This window comes from Otolemur garnettii, unplaced genomic scaffold (assembly GCF_000181295.1).
Source record: "Otolemur garnettii isolate 467f Iridium unplaced genomic scaffold, OtoGar3 scaffold00006, whole genome shotgun sequence".
NCBI classification, from domain to species: Eukaryota; Metazoa; Chordata; class Mammalia; order Primates; family Galagidae; genus Otolemur; species Otolemur garnettii.
The window spans coordinates 9,985,404-10,001,277 of NW_003852401.1; the positions used below are offsets into that span (position 1 = coordinate 9,985,404).

At 40.0% G+C, this 15,874-nt stretch overlaps 1 protein-coding gene across 1 annotated transcript in view; it reads right to left on the minus strand.

The window, feature by feature from the left end:
• The window catches only part of SH3GL2 (SH3 domain containing GRB2 like 2, endophilin A1), a 43,931-nt gene that overhangs the window by 21,679 nt on the left and 6,378 nt on the right, over nucleotides 1–15,874 (minus strand). Inside the window, exon 2 of the mRNA XM_023508076.1 lies at nucleotides 13,771–13,843. Within this exon, the coding sequence (XP_023363844.1) occupies nucleotides 13,771–13,843 (73 nt within the window). The remainder of the gene's footprint in view (nucleotides 1–13,770; nucleotides 13,844–15,874) is intronic.

The following is a 15,874-nucleotide window of genomic DNA, read 5'->3' on the forward strand; positions in this document are numbered from 1 at the left end:
CTTAGAAAGAGCCCTGAAATACCTTTGAAAAACTGAAGATCAAAACCACATTTCATCCTACAGCGATCTATTCCTACAGAAGTGCCTACTAAGTACAATTCACGTGCATCGCCTCTTTAATCCTTGCAGGAACAGAAGAACAGGTTTTGTTCCTTCATCTTTGAGATAAGGGAAACGAAGCAAAGGAAAATGAGGTAACTCGCCCAAGGACACGAAGCAACAAGGAGCCGAGCCAGAATCTGAATCACAGTTGTGTCTCAAAAGCCCATTCTCTTCCCAGAATTCTGCACTGGCTCTCACTGCTTTATCACATCCTTCGTTAAAATAAGTTAAATTAGAATTTCTCAGCAGCAAAATGTAAAGCTTTAGCTATATTTACTCTGGTTAGGTGTTTAAAAATTCAGAGGTGAGGAAGTGTGATCACTCAGGAGGCAGGATGGGCACCACACTGTGAGCTAGGAGTGCGGAGACTGTTCCATGTCTGTGACCTTGGATGAACCCTAACCTCTGGAACCTCCGCTTCCTCACTCAACACAAGAAGAGGGGCTTACTCAATTTCTGCAAGTCCTTTCAAACCTAGAAATCTCTGATACATGCATTAGAATCCACTAGGACAAGTGTATTACATCATTTGCAAATGAATAAACGTTCTCTATTGCAGTACACAGAATTTTAAGGTAAATTTCAAAACCAAAGAAACTCACTCCTTTCCAAAACCATTACTGAGGTCAAAACGAAAAGGTCTTACTTTAACACACCAATGAAAGGATTTTTACTTTATTATTATTATTATTAATTTTGAGACAGAGTCTCGCTTTTGTTGCCCCAGGCTACAGTGACCTCATGTCAACTTAGCTTGCAGCAACCTCAAACTCCTAAGCTAAAGCAATCCCCCTACCTCAGCCTCTGGAGTAGTTGGGACTACAGGCACCCACTACACACCTGGCTAATCTTTCCATTTTTACTAGAGATTTGGTTGTGCTCTTGGTCAAGCTGATCTCAAACTCAACCTCAAGCAACCCTCCTTCCTTGGCCTTGGAGAATGCTAGGATTACAGACCTGGCCTAGAACTTTTTTTTGAAGATTAAAAAGTTAGAACTGTATCCTCCTATGACAGAATCTATTATAATTTCCTACTAATTAATGCAAGCGTACATTGTGACAAAGAAATAACACAGAGCAGAGTTCAAAATGTTGTGATGGTAAAGTGAGATGATATGCCAAGTAGGCACTAAACAGTTTGCCAGAGAAAAGAGTAGTTGATATTCATTTCATTTAAATGGCCACTGACAGCTAAAAATATACTTAACTCTTCATCACCTAATCAAGATTCAATCATGTCTTTAGTTGAGAGGAAAATTAAAGTTTGTTCTTGGAAAATATCAAAAACATTAACAAACATTTAGCTAGGTGGACTAAGAAAACTATAGAAAAGACTAAAATTACTAAAATCACAAATTAAAGTAGGGATAGTACTACTGATTCTATATTAGTAAAAAAAGATTAAGAGAATATTATGAACAACCAACAAACTGTATAGTCTAGATAAAATGTACAACTCTTAGAAACACAAAACCTACCAAAACTAACTCATGAAAAAATAGAAAATCTGAACAGACTTGTAACTAGTGAAGAGATTGAATCAATAATCCAAAGATCTCCCCACAAAGACAAGCTTCACTAGTGAATTCTACCAAACATTTACTTTTTTTTTTTTTTTATTTAAATCATAGCTGTATACATTAACGCAATCATGGGGTACAATGTGCTGGTTATACACACAATCTGAAATGCTTTCATCAAACTGGTCAACACAGCCTTCACACCATTTTCTTGGTTATTGTGTTAAGACATTTATATTCTACACCTAGTAAATTTCACATGTACCCTTGTAAAGAAGAACACCAATCCTTTCTAAACTTTTCCCCAAAACTGAAGAACATGAAACACTTCCTAGCTTATTCTATGACGATAGCATTGCACTGATACCAAAGCCAGATAAGGAGACTGCAAGAAAACTATAGACCAATAATCTTATGAACACTTATTGTAAAAATTCTCAACAAAATCCTAGCAAACCAAATTCTGCAGCATATTAAAAGATTATACCCCATGACCAAGTGAGATTTATTCCTGAAACACAAGGATATTGGGTTTTTTGTTGTCATTGTTGTTGCAGTTTTTGGCTAGGGTTGGGTTTGAACTGGCCACCTCTGGCATATGGGGCCAGCACCTTACTCCTTTGAGCCACAGGTGCTGCCCAATGCAAGGATATTGTTCAACATAAAAAAAGATCAATATAATATACATTAACAAAATGAAGAAATGAAGTCTTCATCTCAACACAGAACAAGCATCTGATGACAAAATGCAGCACTTTTTCATGACAAAAACACTCAACGAACCAGGAATACGAAGAAACTATCTCAAAATAGTAAAAGCCATATGTGAAAACCCATACAATGGAGAAATGGATACAATGAACATCAAATTCAATGGCCAAAGACTGAAAGCTTTTTCTTAAGATCAGAAATAGGCAACAATGCCCACTTTCTAGCTAGGGAAAATTAGGTAAGGATAAGGAATCTAAATTGAAAGTGAAGTAATATTATCTCTGCTTTCAGATGTGATTTTATATGTAGAGATGTCTAAATATTCCACATACATACACATAAATCCCTGCTAGAACTAATAAATGAATTCAGCATGGTAATAGGACACAAAGTCAACACATAAAAATCAGCTGCATTTCTATTACACTGACAATTAACAATCTGGAAAGGAAATTAAGAAAATAATTCCATTTACAATAGCATCAAAAAGAATAAAATACTTAGGAATTAACCAAGGAGGTAAAATACTTATACAGTGATAACTATAAGACATTGCTGAAAGAAATTAAAGAAGACAAATAACTAGAAAAATATCCCATGTCCATGGATTAGAAGACTTTAATACTGTTGAAATGTTAATAATTACTCAAATCAATCTAAAAATTCAACTGAATACCTATCAAAATTGTAATGACATTTTTTGTAGTAATAGAAGAACTCATCATAAGTTCATATGAAATTTCAAGGGACTCCCAATATCAAAAACAATCTTGAGAAATAACAAAGCTAGGGGACGCATACATCCTGATTTTAACAAATACAGGAATCAAAATAGGGTGGAACTGGCATGAAGATAGACATAAAGATGAATGGAAAAGAACAGAGAGCACAGAAATAAAACCCTGCAGATATGGTCAAATGATTTTTGACAAAGTCTTCAAGAGTGTTCAAGAGAAAGAATAGTCTTTTCAACCAGTGGTGCTATGACAAATGGATATCTACATGCAAAATAATGAATCTGGACCCTTTTCTAACACCCTATACAAGAACTAATTCCAAATGGATCAAAGATCTATCAGTAAAACCTAAAACTATAAAACCCTTAGAAGAAAATACAGGCAAAAGCTTCATGACATTGGATATAGCAATGATTTCTTGTATATAACACCAAAGACACAGGTAACAAAAGAAAAAATAGATAAATCTGATTTCATAAAAATTTTAAAGATTTGTGTATCAAAAGAGTAAACAGAGTAAAAGGCAATCCCTCAGAATGGGAGAAAATATTTGCATATCAAATAAGGGATTAATATTCAGAATACATACAGAACTCCTAACACCAACAAAAAGCCAAACAATCCAATTCAAAAATGGACAAAGGACTTAAATAGCCATTTCTCCAAAGGAGATAAGCAAATGGTTAAATAAGCATATAAAAAGAAGCTTGATACCGCTCATCATTAGTTTAATGAAAATCAAAATCACACTGACAAGCCACTTGGAGAATGTAGAGTAACTGGAACCCTTGCACATTGTTGGTGAGAATGTAAATGTATTGCCACTGTGGAAAGTAACATGGTAGTTCCTCAAAAAATTAAAAATGGAATTACCATATGATCTAGCAATTCCGTTTCTGGGTATACACTCAAAAGAACTGAAATCAGGGTCTCAGAGGAATATTTAGACACTCATATTCATAGCAGAATTAATTCATAATAGCTAAAAAGTATAAGCAACTCAAGTGTTCATTATAGAAGGATATATAAAATACAATATTTACATACCATATAATATTATTTAGCCTTTAGAAGGAAGGAGATTCTGACATATGCTACCATGTAAATAAACCTTGAGAATATTACCCTATGTGAAATAAGCCAGTCACAAAAAGGCAATTACTGTATGATTCCACTTCTATGAGGTACTTAGTGTAGTCACAACTATAGACACAGGAAGTAGAACGGTGGTGGCCAGGGTCTGGGAGCAGAGGAGAATGGGGAGCTCTTGCTTAGTGAGACTAGAGTTTGAGTTTTACAAAATGAAGTTATGAAGATGGATGACGGTACTTATTGCTCATTATGAATGTATTTAACACCACTGAATGTATATTTAAAACTGATTAAGCTATTAGATTTTATGACATGTATTTTACCACAGTAAAAAATTGGATATTAATTCTGAATTCTTTCATTAATAACTAAATCTGTAAAGGCTGGTAAAGAGATTACAATTGGAATATAAGTATAAATCATCATATCACACTAAATTAGATTTAGGCCTTAATACTTACAACAAAATGTATGTAATAAATAGCATTTGAGCATCTACGTCATGTTGCCAATGTGATGACTGTGTATAATGGCCTGATTTTCCTGGGTGGAACCTCAGAACACCTACGACTCTGAAATGTGGTCCTCTGAGGCTCCATGCACAGTAAGCAATGGCTCTCCTGCCTTGCACACTAACAATAAATGGCACAAAGGACTTAAATGGTAATACGGACTCAGGGAAACTTCCTCAAACCTATGCAGTTTTTTTTCAAGTTAAATATTAGAAGAGATCAAGGAAAGGGCAGAGGAGGTTAACCTACTGACTTACACAAACAGGTAACTCCAGTGCTGGATCATGCTACTCTCAGGCCAAATAACAGTGTTTACATAATACCTCTCTCCAAGGAGACACAGCTCTTTTATGCCCTGAATGGGAGGCAACAGGGAGGTTTTTAAGACACTGTGCCAGGGTACACAGTCAGCAGCCCTAAGAACTCATCATGTGGGACAGCAAACATCTCCTACCTCAAGATGGGGTGTTGCAAGGCCCCAGCACAGGTCTCAAGCATGTCCTGGGAAAGTGGGCAAATATACCCCAAGGGCAGAAAACTGTAGTTTGAAAAATACACAACTCCTAGTGTATTAACATCATGATGATGAGTCTCTGCTTCTTCAGGTTTTCAGAACCCAGCATTATGGAGTTGGTGTGGGGAGCATCCTGCAGTGGGGTTTAGAAGCCTTGCCTGGGGAGGATTTTCCCAATAAGCACCTAATATGCCTTCAGGCAGAGCTGCATGACACTGGGTAGGGCTGCAAGTGACATTTCTTGAGCCTCTGTTAAGTGTCAGGCACAGTATCAAGTGCTTTTTGCTATCATGTTTCAAAACAGAAAGACATCTTCAGTCTTAGCTGGAATGAACTGTCCTGAGGGCAGAGTAGAGAACTTGGGGCCTCAAGGCTACGATTGGCCCTCTAGATCCTTGAGTACAGCCCTTATCCAAATCCAAATTACATAGAACAAATCTTAAATGATTTGTTCTGTAAAATTTGGATTTGTTCAAAAGACTGCACTTAAAGATCCAGAAAGCCATGTGGCCCCAAGGCTTCAGGCTCCCCACCCCTGTTCAGGAGACTTCATCTTAAAAGCTGAAAAGATAGTGACAGGTTTCCCAGTCCACTTCTTGCCTCAGTGTATAGGGTACTCGGGAACCTAGCTCAAAAGGCAAATGGCCTATGGCCTCACTAGACAATGGTATACCTGAAAAAGGGGGACTGGTGGGTCACAAACAGCTGCACCGCATTAATTTCTAGGCTACATAACAAAGTATCACACATCTAACGGTCTCAAACAACACACATTTATTATCTCACAGTTTTTGCAGGTTATAATCCTGGGCATGACTTCACTAAGGCCTCTGCTCAGGGTCTCACAAGGCTGCAAACAAGGGGGTCAGACAGGATATCCTGTCATCTTGGAGCTTGGGTGGGGAGGAATCTGTAATCCAGGATTACTGAGGTGGATGCCTTCTCCAGCCAAGGCTGCCTACCTCCTGAGGCTGCATGACAGAGCCCTGGCTTACTGGCTATTGGCTAGAGCCCCCCTACCTTTGATTCTAGAGACCACTCTCAGCCCACTAACATGCAGCGCTTTCCTTAGGTAGCCACAACATGGCATTTTGCTCCTTCTAGACCAGCATGAGAACATCTCTCACAATAGTTTGCTAAGACAGTCTTCCATAATGTGACACAATCACAGGAGGGACAGTCCGTCAATTTTGCCATATAATGTAACCTAATCCAGGGATTGGTGAGTCCTGTTACCTTTGAGCTCCATCCACATTCAAATGGAAAGGATTGTGCAAGGATGTGAATTATCACAGGTCACCCAGGACTGTAGCTATCACACATACCAAGACTGAAAGTATCTTGATATTTTGCAGCCTAACACATTTTGTCTTGAAAACAAAATGCAGATTGGAGATAGTCGCATCTGAATACAGGTTCTGACTATTCTCTGCAAAGAAAATGACTTTGAGCAAATTAATTTATTTTACAGCTTTAGTTTTCTCACCTAAAAATAGAAAGAACCATTTGTCTAAATCTATAAATATGAACGGTCTGTTATCAGTTCAGCCCAATGATCTTATACATCAGAATATGGACATCTACACCTTTTCCAAAACAACTGTGAAATGGACAAATTGTTCAGGACACCAAGCAGACGTTACGCAGACAGTTGCAGCTCTGATCCTGGCTTGTACAAGTCTGCAAACCGGGACTCTACCTGAAAAGTTAGCTACTTCTATAAGATAAAGCTTAAATATGCTTAACAAGATATGACTCATGCACTCAGCAAATTAAGCAACTGCTAAAATCAAACACTGTGTCAGGCACTGGGCATACATAAATGAGGAAAACTAACACAGTCCTTTGTTTTCAGTGAGTCTACAACACACCGGGAGAGATAAGCAGCAGTAATTTGAGGATGAGAACTAGAGTAGACCGGCATTCCCTCTAAGTTCCTGAATGGGTTATGGCCCTGAGTTTCAAACTCCCACCCTCTTCCGGGATACACACCTAAGGTGGTGAAAGGAATTGAAATATCCAGCAGAGTAGATGAGAAAATAGTCTGGGAAATGCCTAACGATTGGCAGATTAGAGACAAGATATAAATAAAGCTAGAAAGTAACTTATAATTGCCCCCACAAATACCCTACAGCTGCAGGCACCTTGACCTGTAGACTAACTTTCCCTTTCTTCCTTGAACAAAGAACTACCTGTTTAATTTAAACATAAAAGTGTTACCTTCTCACATTTTGCTTTTTAAGTGCATGTCCCCCAAACTCCTAACAAAAGCCTTGATTTATGGGCTCAAGATGGCACCTGTTAGCCTCACAGGGGGCTGATACGGTGTCATCTCTCATGGGTCAGAACACTGTATGTAAACTTTACAGCTTTATGTAAACACTGTATGTAAACTTTCCAGCACCTTCTCTTCCTTTGTCTGCCAGACCCCAGGTGGTCAGGCAAGGCATCTGTGCAGGATGACCCCTACTGGCTCAATTCTTAGGTTGCAGCAGTCAGTCAATAAATATTCACTGAGGGCACTGTTTCTGTATTAGGGATTGTAAACAAGACAAAGTCCTGCTCATGTGGTGTTTACATGCTAGATGGGACATGGGGGTGACGGCAGACAATAAATAAAAAGATAAAATAGAATATAACTTCAAATGGTGATGGGAAGTAACAGAAGAGGGTATCAGAGGGGCCAGGAGAGGCCTTATCAAACAGGGTGGCCAGGGAAGGACTGTACAGGGAGATGCATGTGATGGGACGCAGCCATCATCATAGGAGCTGGGGGAAGGATGTGCCAGTACCCTGAGGCAGGAACAGGCTGAGGGTCTACTCTCAGTCTGGGCTCAGTTCAATGGAAGCCAGCGAAGAGTTAAAAGCAGAGGAGTGACAACATATGATTTATACCTGTAATGGGTAGAACTGGCTGTTACGTGGAGAAGGTGAAGTAGGAGGGTAAGAATGGAAAAGGCAGTGCATTGAACAAATAAAGAAAAACATAAAATGAAAACATGAAAAGTAAAATAAAAGAATACATTGGGCTCTTTGCTGCGTACAAAACAACAGTTTCACATCCAGGCCACTGTACTGTGATTCAAGCAACACTTTAACAAGTAGACTTACAGTAAAAGTTGAGAAGCTGGGAAGCAAAGTGAAATAGGAAGAGAGTGTAGGGAGTGAGAAGGGTTTGCAGTGAGTGGTCAGGAAAGCTGCACAAATAAAAGTGATGTGCTAGCAGAGTACTAAGGGGAGTGGTGAGAAGACGGGGGAGGATGCGGTGCAGTCAGAGGGGCTGGCACGGCCTGGGGAAGGAGGTGACTACAGGTTTGAGGACAGCTGGCAAGGCTGGCACAGAGAAGGTGCAGTCACATCCTCAGGACCTCGTAACCCACAGTAAGAACTTTCCATTTTCTTCTGAGGAGCCACCCAGGATATTTGTGGAGGGGGGACTCATGTGATATGACGGTGTCATGAAAATGCAAAACCCGAGTGCACCTGAAAGACAGGGGTCCCAGAAGATGCCTCTCAGAGGAGGGGCTAAGCTGAGACAGGAAGGATGGTAAGGAAACAGGTTCAAGGGGTAGGTGGGCCTTCCAGGAGGAGGGAACAGCCCCTGCAGAATCTCATGCAGGAATGAGCTTGGAGGAGCTCAACAGCAGTGAGAGACTGCAGGATGGTGAGCAAGAAGGAGAATGAACTGGAAGACGTGGCGAGTGCCAGGGCCACCCGGTGCTCCCCTAAAGGTCAGGCTGAGGAATCATACGCTGCAGTGGATCAGCACTTCAGGGCTATCCAAGGGAGATTCCGTTAGCTCAATTTTCCATTTACACACACACACACACACGTATTTTAATCATGATATTTATTATGATTAACAATATCTTCAATAAGGCCTGGCTTTAGCACTCTTTAAAATATCTTTAGACACACGGGGAATGAATATCATTAGTCTATCAGTTCAGCTAACTTAGAACTCCTGATTATTTAAGGTGTCTCCAATATATTACAATATTTTCAACATTTTCCCAAAGATTAGTAAAAATAGTAAAACCCTCCAGCCTTTTCGTTACATACTGTACATGGATTACACAACCTCTTTAATATGTTCATCCTCGAAAAACCCTGTTCCTTTGAAGTTTCACATTTCCTCACAATTGCGTCTGTAATCTGTTCCTTATGCATTCTGATTATTTTTCTGTGTCAGGATTTGGAAAAGTGAAAGTTCTGGCTGCAGGAGTCGATAGACATTCCAGTTCTGTAAGTGAAGGATGGATATATTCATCCATGTGCCTATTCAGAGGATTTACTGATGGCAAACAGCAGGCCAGGCACAATGCTTAGGCCTCAGAGACAGAGAGGAATACCCTCCTCCTGCCCTCCAGGAAAGGTAGCACATTCAGTCTGTTGTGGAAGGATCTGTGTATATGAATGCCAAGTATCACACGTATTAACTTTCAGTTCCACCACCACACAATGTCTTATAATCACTGTATTGATTCATCTCTGGAAGGAGATGATTAAGAGGGCAGTCTGTGGGAAAGAAGTATGCTAGTATCTTTCCAGGGACTAATGAGACATTTCAAAACTAATCCAGCTAACTTTTACTTCCACAGCCAATAAGATATGAAGTTATTAAAAAATTCTAAATAGACATTTAATGACCCCGACTTAATAATCCAATCGCAGGCATGCTGGAAAGAACTAGAGTTGGCATTCAGGGAAAAGCATTTCCACAGAGAACCAAACCCTACTGTTCACAGTACTTTTCATGTTCCAACTACTTTTTATCTAACAGCTTGGACATTTGTATTGGATTATGACTTCAGAGTCAGATTAACTTCTCAGTGAGAACAGGAAAAGGCTCTGTCTTAACAAGCCTGCCAAGGCTGGAAAGGATACACTGTCTAATCTGGCCATGTCCATTATTCCATTTGAGGAAAAACATCTCCACCATATTGTCATGAAACAGATTCTTAGAAGATTAAAAAAAAAAAAAAAAACCCCAACTTAAAGATAGTTTGATCCTGAATCAAGAGCCCCTTTCTCTACTAAACCTCCCCCTAGAACTAACACAGATAAAACTCAAGGAGCTAAACATCAAGCATATATCAAAGATAGTTTCATCAAAGAACAGTGTGAAGAGCAAACTATCTAGTGCTATGATACAATGGGAGCCACTGGCTTCGGGGAGCTAATGAAATGTGGCTAACCCCAATTAAGATGTACTGTAAGTATAAAATACACACCAAATTTCAAAAACTTAGTGTGAGGAGAAAGTACATAATATTTCTTTTTCTTTCTTTTTTTTTTTTTTTTTTTTTTTGAGACAGAGTTGCACTCTGTCACCTAGACTAGAGTGCTCTGGTGACATAGCTCACAGCAACCTCAAACTCCTGGCTTCCTTTTTCTTTCTGCCTCAGCCTCCTGAGTAAATGAGATTACAGGCTACTGCCACAATGCCTGGATAATTTTTCCATTCTTAGTAGAGATGGGGTCTTGCTCTCGGTCAGGCTGGTTTTGAACTCATGAGCTCAAGCAATCCTCTGGTTTTGGCTCCCCAGAGTGCTAGGATTAGAGGAATGTAGCCACAGTGAGCCACCATTCCCAGCCAAAAATGTGTAATATTTCAGTAATTACCAATACTGATGGATATTTTGGATATATGAGGTTAAATAAGATAACTTTTAAAAATTCCACCTTTCTTGTTACTTTCTTAATATAGTTCCTAGAAAATTCAAATTACATGCAGCTTGCATCATAGTTCTACTGGACAACACTGATTTAGTACCTTTTTCTTCCCTATAATTATTCCTTCTCCAATGATCTTTGCTCTTAAACACTCTAAGAATAGGGGCTTATAACCAGTAGAATGAAACTCGTGCTCAGTACTTTTCATATTCAAATTATTTCTTACTTAAAGCTTAGAAATCTGTACTGGTTAAGGCTGTTCCTTTTGTGATAATTTCACAGCCCAAGCTGGAGGACATTACAGCTGTCTGTTCCATATCCTCAAAATCTCTGCTTCACAGGGCAGACTTTAGGCCTGCAAACCCCATTCATCCTTCTCCATCTTCTTAGTCAGCTGGAATTTCCAGAAGGAATTTGCTATAAAGTCTTCTGGTCACTCTCCCCAGAGTATGTATACGTTATCCTGTTAGACCGGGAGTCCTCAAACTTTTTAAACTGGGGGCCAGTTCACTGTCCCTCAGACCATTGGAGGGCTGGACTACAGGCACCGGGACAAGTTGGCTGCTAAGCAGGACAGGCAGTGGCGGCAAAAACACCCGACAGGCCGTAGTTTGAGGCCGCCTGTGCTAGACCATGAGGTTCCAGAGGGCAAGGGTCCAAACGTGGTCTTTGTCCTACCCTAAAGCATCTAGAGTTGTCTTTGCATAACACTGAACACAGATGCTAAATGGCTGGTTATATGGGGGGATCTGATGGTTTAGGGCAAAGGAAGAATTTTTCCGTCTATCCTTAGTATTAGAGCAGTTTTATTCCATTAGCCACTGTCAACCGTACTTTGTAATTCATTTAGTTAAATATTCAAGGGTCTGCTGGATGCCTGAACCTGAGCCAGGGGCTGGGGAAGCAGCCATGAGTAAGATGGGCACATCCCTGTCCTCATAGAGGAGGGAAAACAAAGCCATAAACATGCAATTTCAAAGCATGGGGCTACAACAGGGACACTGACAGGGGAAGCTAATGTACTCAGGAGCCAAGGAAGGCTTGGAAGTGACCTTCATGCTGGCCCAGCAAGGCGCGGGGGAAAGGGCAAGCTGACCATGCACAGAGGAACCTGTAACCCACATGGAGCATTTGAAATGTAATCCTAAAAGCATGAAAAGCCAGTGAAGGGTTTTATGAAAAATAATAATATGATCACATTTGCCTTTTTCAAATGTCACTTTGGAGGTGGGCCACAGTGGATGTGAGACCTTTCCAGAGCAGAGCCACAGATTTTTGAAAATTAATTAAAATCACTGTGGTCCTCATTTCACTAGGAACTGAGTTTTAAAAACATAAATGATATTTAACCTCCAGAACCACAAGATCTGAAGACCCACAAGCTTCCAAAGCCTGCAAAATAACAACCTCCACTGACCCTACTGACCATCCACGTCAACTCCTCACCTGGCCTCAGTCAGTCCTGTCCTGACACAAGCCAGATCTTACTTATTCAGAACCAGCATCACCTTGACCTATTACAAGTTGCTTAGATGCCGAGAAATAAATGTGCATTCAAGAGATCTCTGTGCCTTTGTGGAATATAAAAGTTACCAAGAAGGTTCTTAGTAAAAATTAGAAACCTGAATTTTGCTGCTTCAACCAACTTGCGAACCATTTGAAAACCTACTTAGTCCATGGTCAGTTAAATTCCTTATTTTCTTCAATATTTTCCTCCCTCACATTAGCTCATTTCTAATGTGTTTCACAATAACTGAGAAAATGACATGAAGACTATCTTAACCAGTTTGATGAAAATATTTCAAATTGTATATAAAAACAGCACACTGTACCCATGACTGTATTAATGTATACACAGCTGTGATTTAATTAAAAAAAGAAGAAGGAGGAAACAGAATCAGAATGTTACTACGACATAGTTTGTTCATCTTCACAATAGCAGCTATTTTGGTTACAGGTAAACAGAGATGGAAAGCAAGCTAGGCAGGGGCAGTGGAGAGCTGCCACACTGGTCCCTCTCACTCCACACCCTCCTCTTATGTCTTCCCCACTAATGTTCTGTATCCAAACCCACTGGGGCTGAAGTAGTTGCCTGTATCATCTTTCCCATGAACATAAAAGACACCCCAATCAGAAATTCCCACAGAAACTAGTCTCAAGACTAAGCAGTTTTCCAGATATTTATACATCTCACTCAAAGACATGGAGCCTTGCTTCAAGTTTCAACCCTTCGCAGTTAGGAACTGATACACAGGAAGGACAAAGAGGAGGCCTAGGAGGCTGGCTGCTCTGCTCTGCTCTCCCCCACCAGGTGCCTGCAGGGATTACCCCCATTCTACCTGGTTCTCCTATCAAGATATAGGTCCATTAGCTCTATTGCTACTCCTTTCTCTTAGAGGATACCAAGTTAGCAGGAACAAATGCTGATCTGTGATGTGCTTGGAGAAGAACCAGAATCAAGAATAACCCTCCAAGGACTTCAGTTACGTTATATAAAAAGAAACCCTCTGCATTTCACAAAAACTATTCACCTCCCTATTTTCTCACACCTTCTGGGAATTACTGTGTTTTTTGCCTAAAAACCATCCCAATTTTCTATCACTTGAAAATTAAAGGTCAACTGATAACCCCCTGTGGCCCCTCTGACATTGTGACACCCCAGCTTCCACACACACTGTTGGCTAAATACACCACAGATGGATAAAATACCATGAATCTTCTTGTTACTTTACGGTGGGCTTTACAAAAACCCCTCTCTTCAGCCAAAGTGCCACATGAGAAGTCAAGAAACCTCTAGGAAAAGGTAGGCAGAGAACGTAGAGCACATACCAAACTTAAAATAGCTATTAAAGAGAAGCCAAAAGCTCCATGAAGGGAGACTGTGAACAGATAAGAGGGCCCCTTACCTGGATTGGGTTGAAGGTATTCAATGGTTTTAGTCATTATTTCCATCACAGCTCTGCTGGTGACGTCCACTTTCTGAAATGAGAAAATAAGTAACAAAAAATGCCGCTGCATTCAGCAGAGTTCTATCAAGATTTGGCAAGCCTATCTGTCCAAAAAGGAAGCTGGTAATTCCCTAAAATTTGTTTCAAAATATACATTATCTTCTGCCAAAAATAAGGTGACTACATGAAACATATTTTGCCCGAAAGCTATTTTGCGTGCCTACAGTGGGTCAGGCATGGTGGCAGATTTCACTGCCCTGAAGAAAGAAGAAGGCAACATCAACCCTGTTTATTCAAGAAAGAAAAGGAACATTTTTTAACTTCCCAGACCGTGCTAGGTATACAAAATCTTAAGCAAACACATCTACTAGGTCCTAGAACTTTTGGTTAAGTCTAAATAAAAACATCTGGTTCATTCCTCACAACATTTTGAATGGTATTTGCCTTCAGTATCCCCCAGGAAACCCCCTCTGCCAGGCCCCTCCCCATATGCAGAGCCCAGGGAAGCTGCTCAGAGCAGTTAGGTCCTCTCTGTCTTCCTTCATGAGATCCTCTTCTTGTCAACCTGTGTGATGCACTTATTCACTCTGCAGGGTAAATGTCTAAGGGAGAATAAATGCATTCTCCTTTCCAAGGTATGTGCAGGTAATATATGACATAGGTTTGAGTGAAGGCAATCAATTTTTAATGTGGAAATTCAGTTATCCTTAATAGTTAGACATTACCTTTAATAATTATAATTTCAGGGAAGTTTTTTGTTTGTTTTCTTATAGGAGTTTCAGGACTTCTCTCTCAAATCTAAGAAACTCTCCCATAACCTACTACATCTTACATATAAAGTCCACTTGGCATGGAGTAAGCCTTCTTCCCTTCCTTAACCTACACATCAAAAGATTTTATACTTCAGTTCAGTTTTTCAATACTTAGTAATTTCCCATTCCATGGCAGTCATATTACTCTGTGTTACTAGAAGCAATAGAGGAACACCTACTTTTTCTTGTGAGGTTATCTGGCATAACAGTATCTTAGAAAGAATCCTAGACAGTGATACTGTAAGTGAATAGTCACCCCCTGGAGTTATGCAGGACACAACTTGTGCAGCCATCCTCGAAGGTCCTGGTAGCATTAGCAAAATGTCAATCAACTACTATGTACTCAAGTCATGGAATATCTTATGTCAGGAAAATGGATTCAAAGAACACACACACTGAAACTCCACTGTCTTTGCGTGATGGAAGACAAATGCAGATCTCCGAATGACTTTATCACAGAGATTATGGAATCAGATGTCAAATGTATGGCTATAATGGGAAGGAAACAAATTCCAAAAGTCAAGGTTTCTAAGAAAAAGTACCACAAAAATCAAATTATCCCATGACCATTTGATATCTTGATGTTTTCTGTTTCGAGAAGGCTGGCCAATTTCCAACTTCTCTCCATCACTATCCTTCATAACTATAACCATGAGTATCATAAAGTATTTTGTATTTGTCAGAAACTGTCCTAAGGGCTACAACTATCATTACATATCTAACACTCACATACCCTATAATGTAGATGAGGAAATATACAGAGGGATTAAGAAACTTGACCAATTCTGACTCCCGGGTCTGTGTTCATAACCACTACTCTATACTTGAAAACAAAAGCTCTTCAGAAAAAGGCAACAATATTAGCCTGATACTATGCAGCAAGACCCTGTATTTAAACAATTAAAATGTCAGCTGGGTGGGGTGGTAGGTGCCTATAGTCTGAGGTACTCAGGAGGCTGAGGCAGGAAGAGCACTTGACTCCAGAAATTCAAGGCTGTGGTGAGCTACATCAGCCTGGCTGACTGAGACACGCTCTCCTATAAAAAAATTAATTTTTTTAAAAAAAGATAGGCAACAAGGGTATCCCCCAACACACAGCATCAGGAGAAAAGCATTGGCTGTCCCACCTTCTGTTTTAGTTTTGAAATTCCTTAAAGTCAGTGGAAGCTTCACCCACAAGAATATTCTACCCTGGGACTCGGCTCAGCGCCTGTGGCTCAAGTGGTTAAGGTGCCAGCCACATACACCTA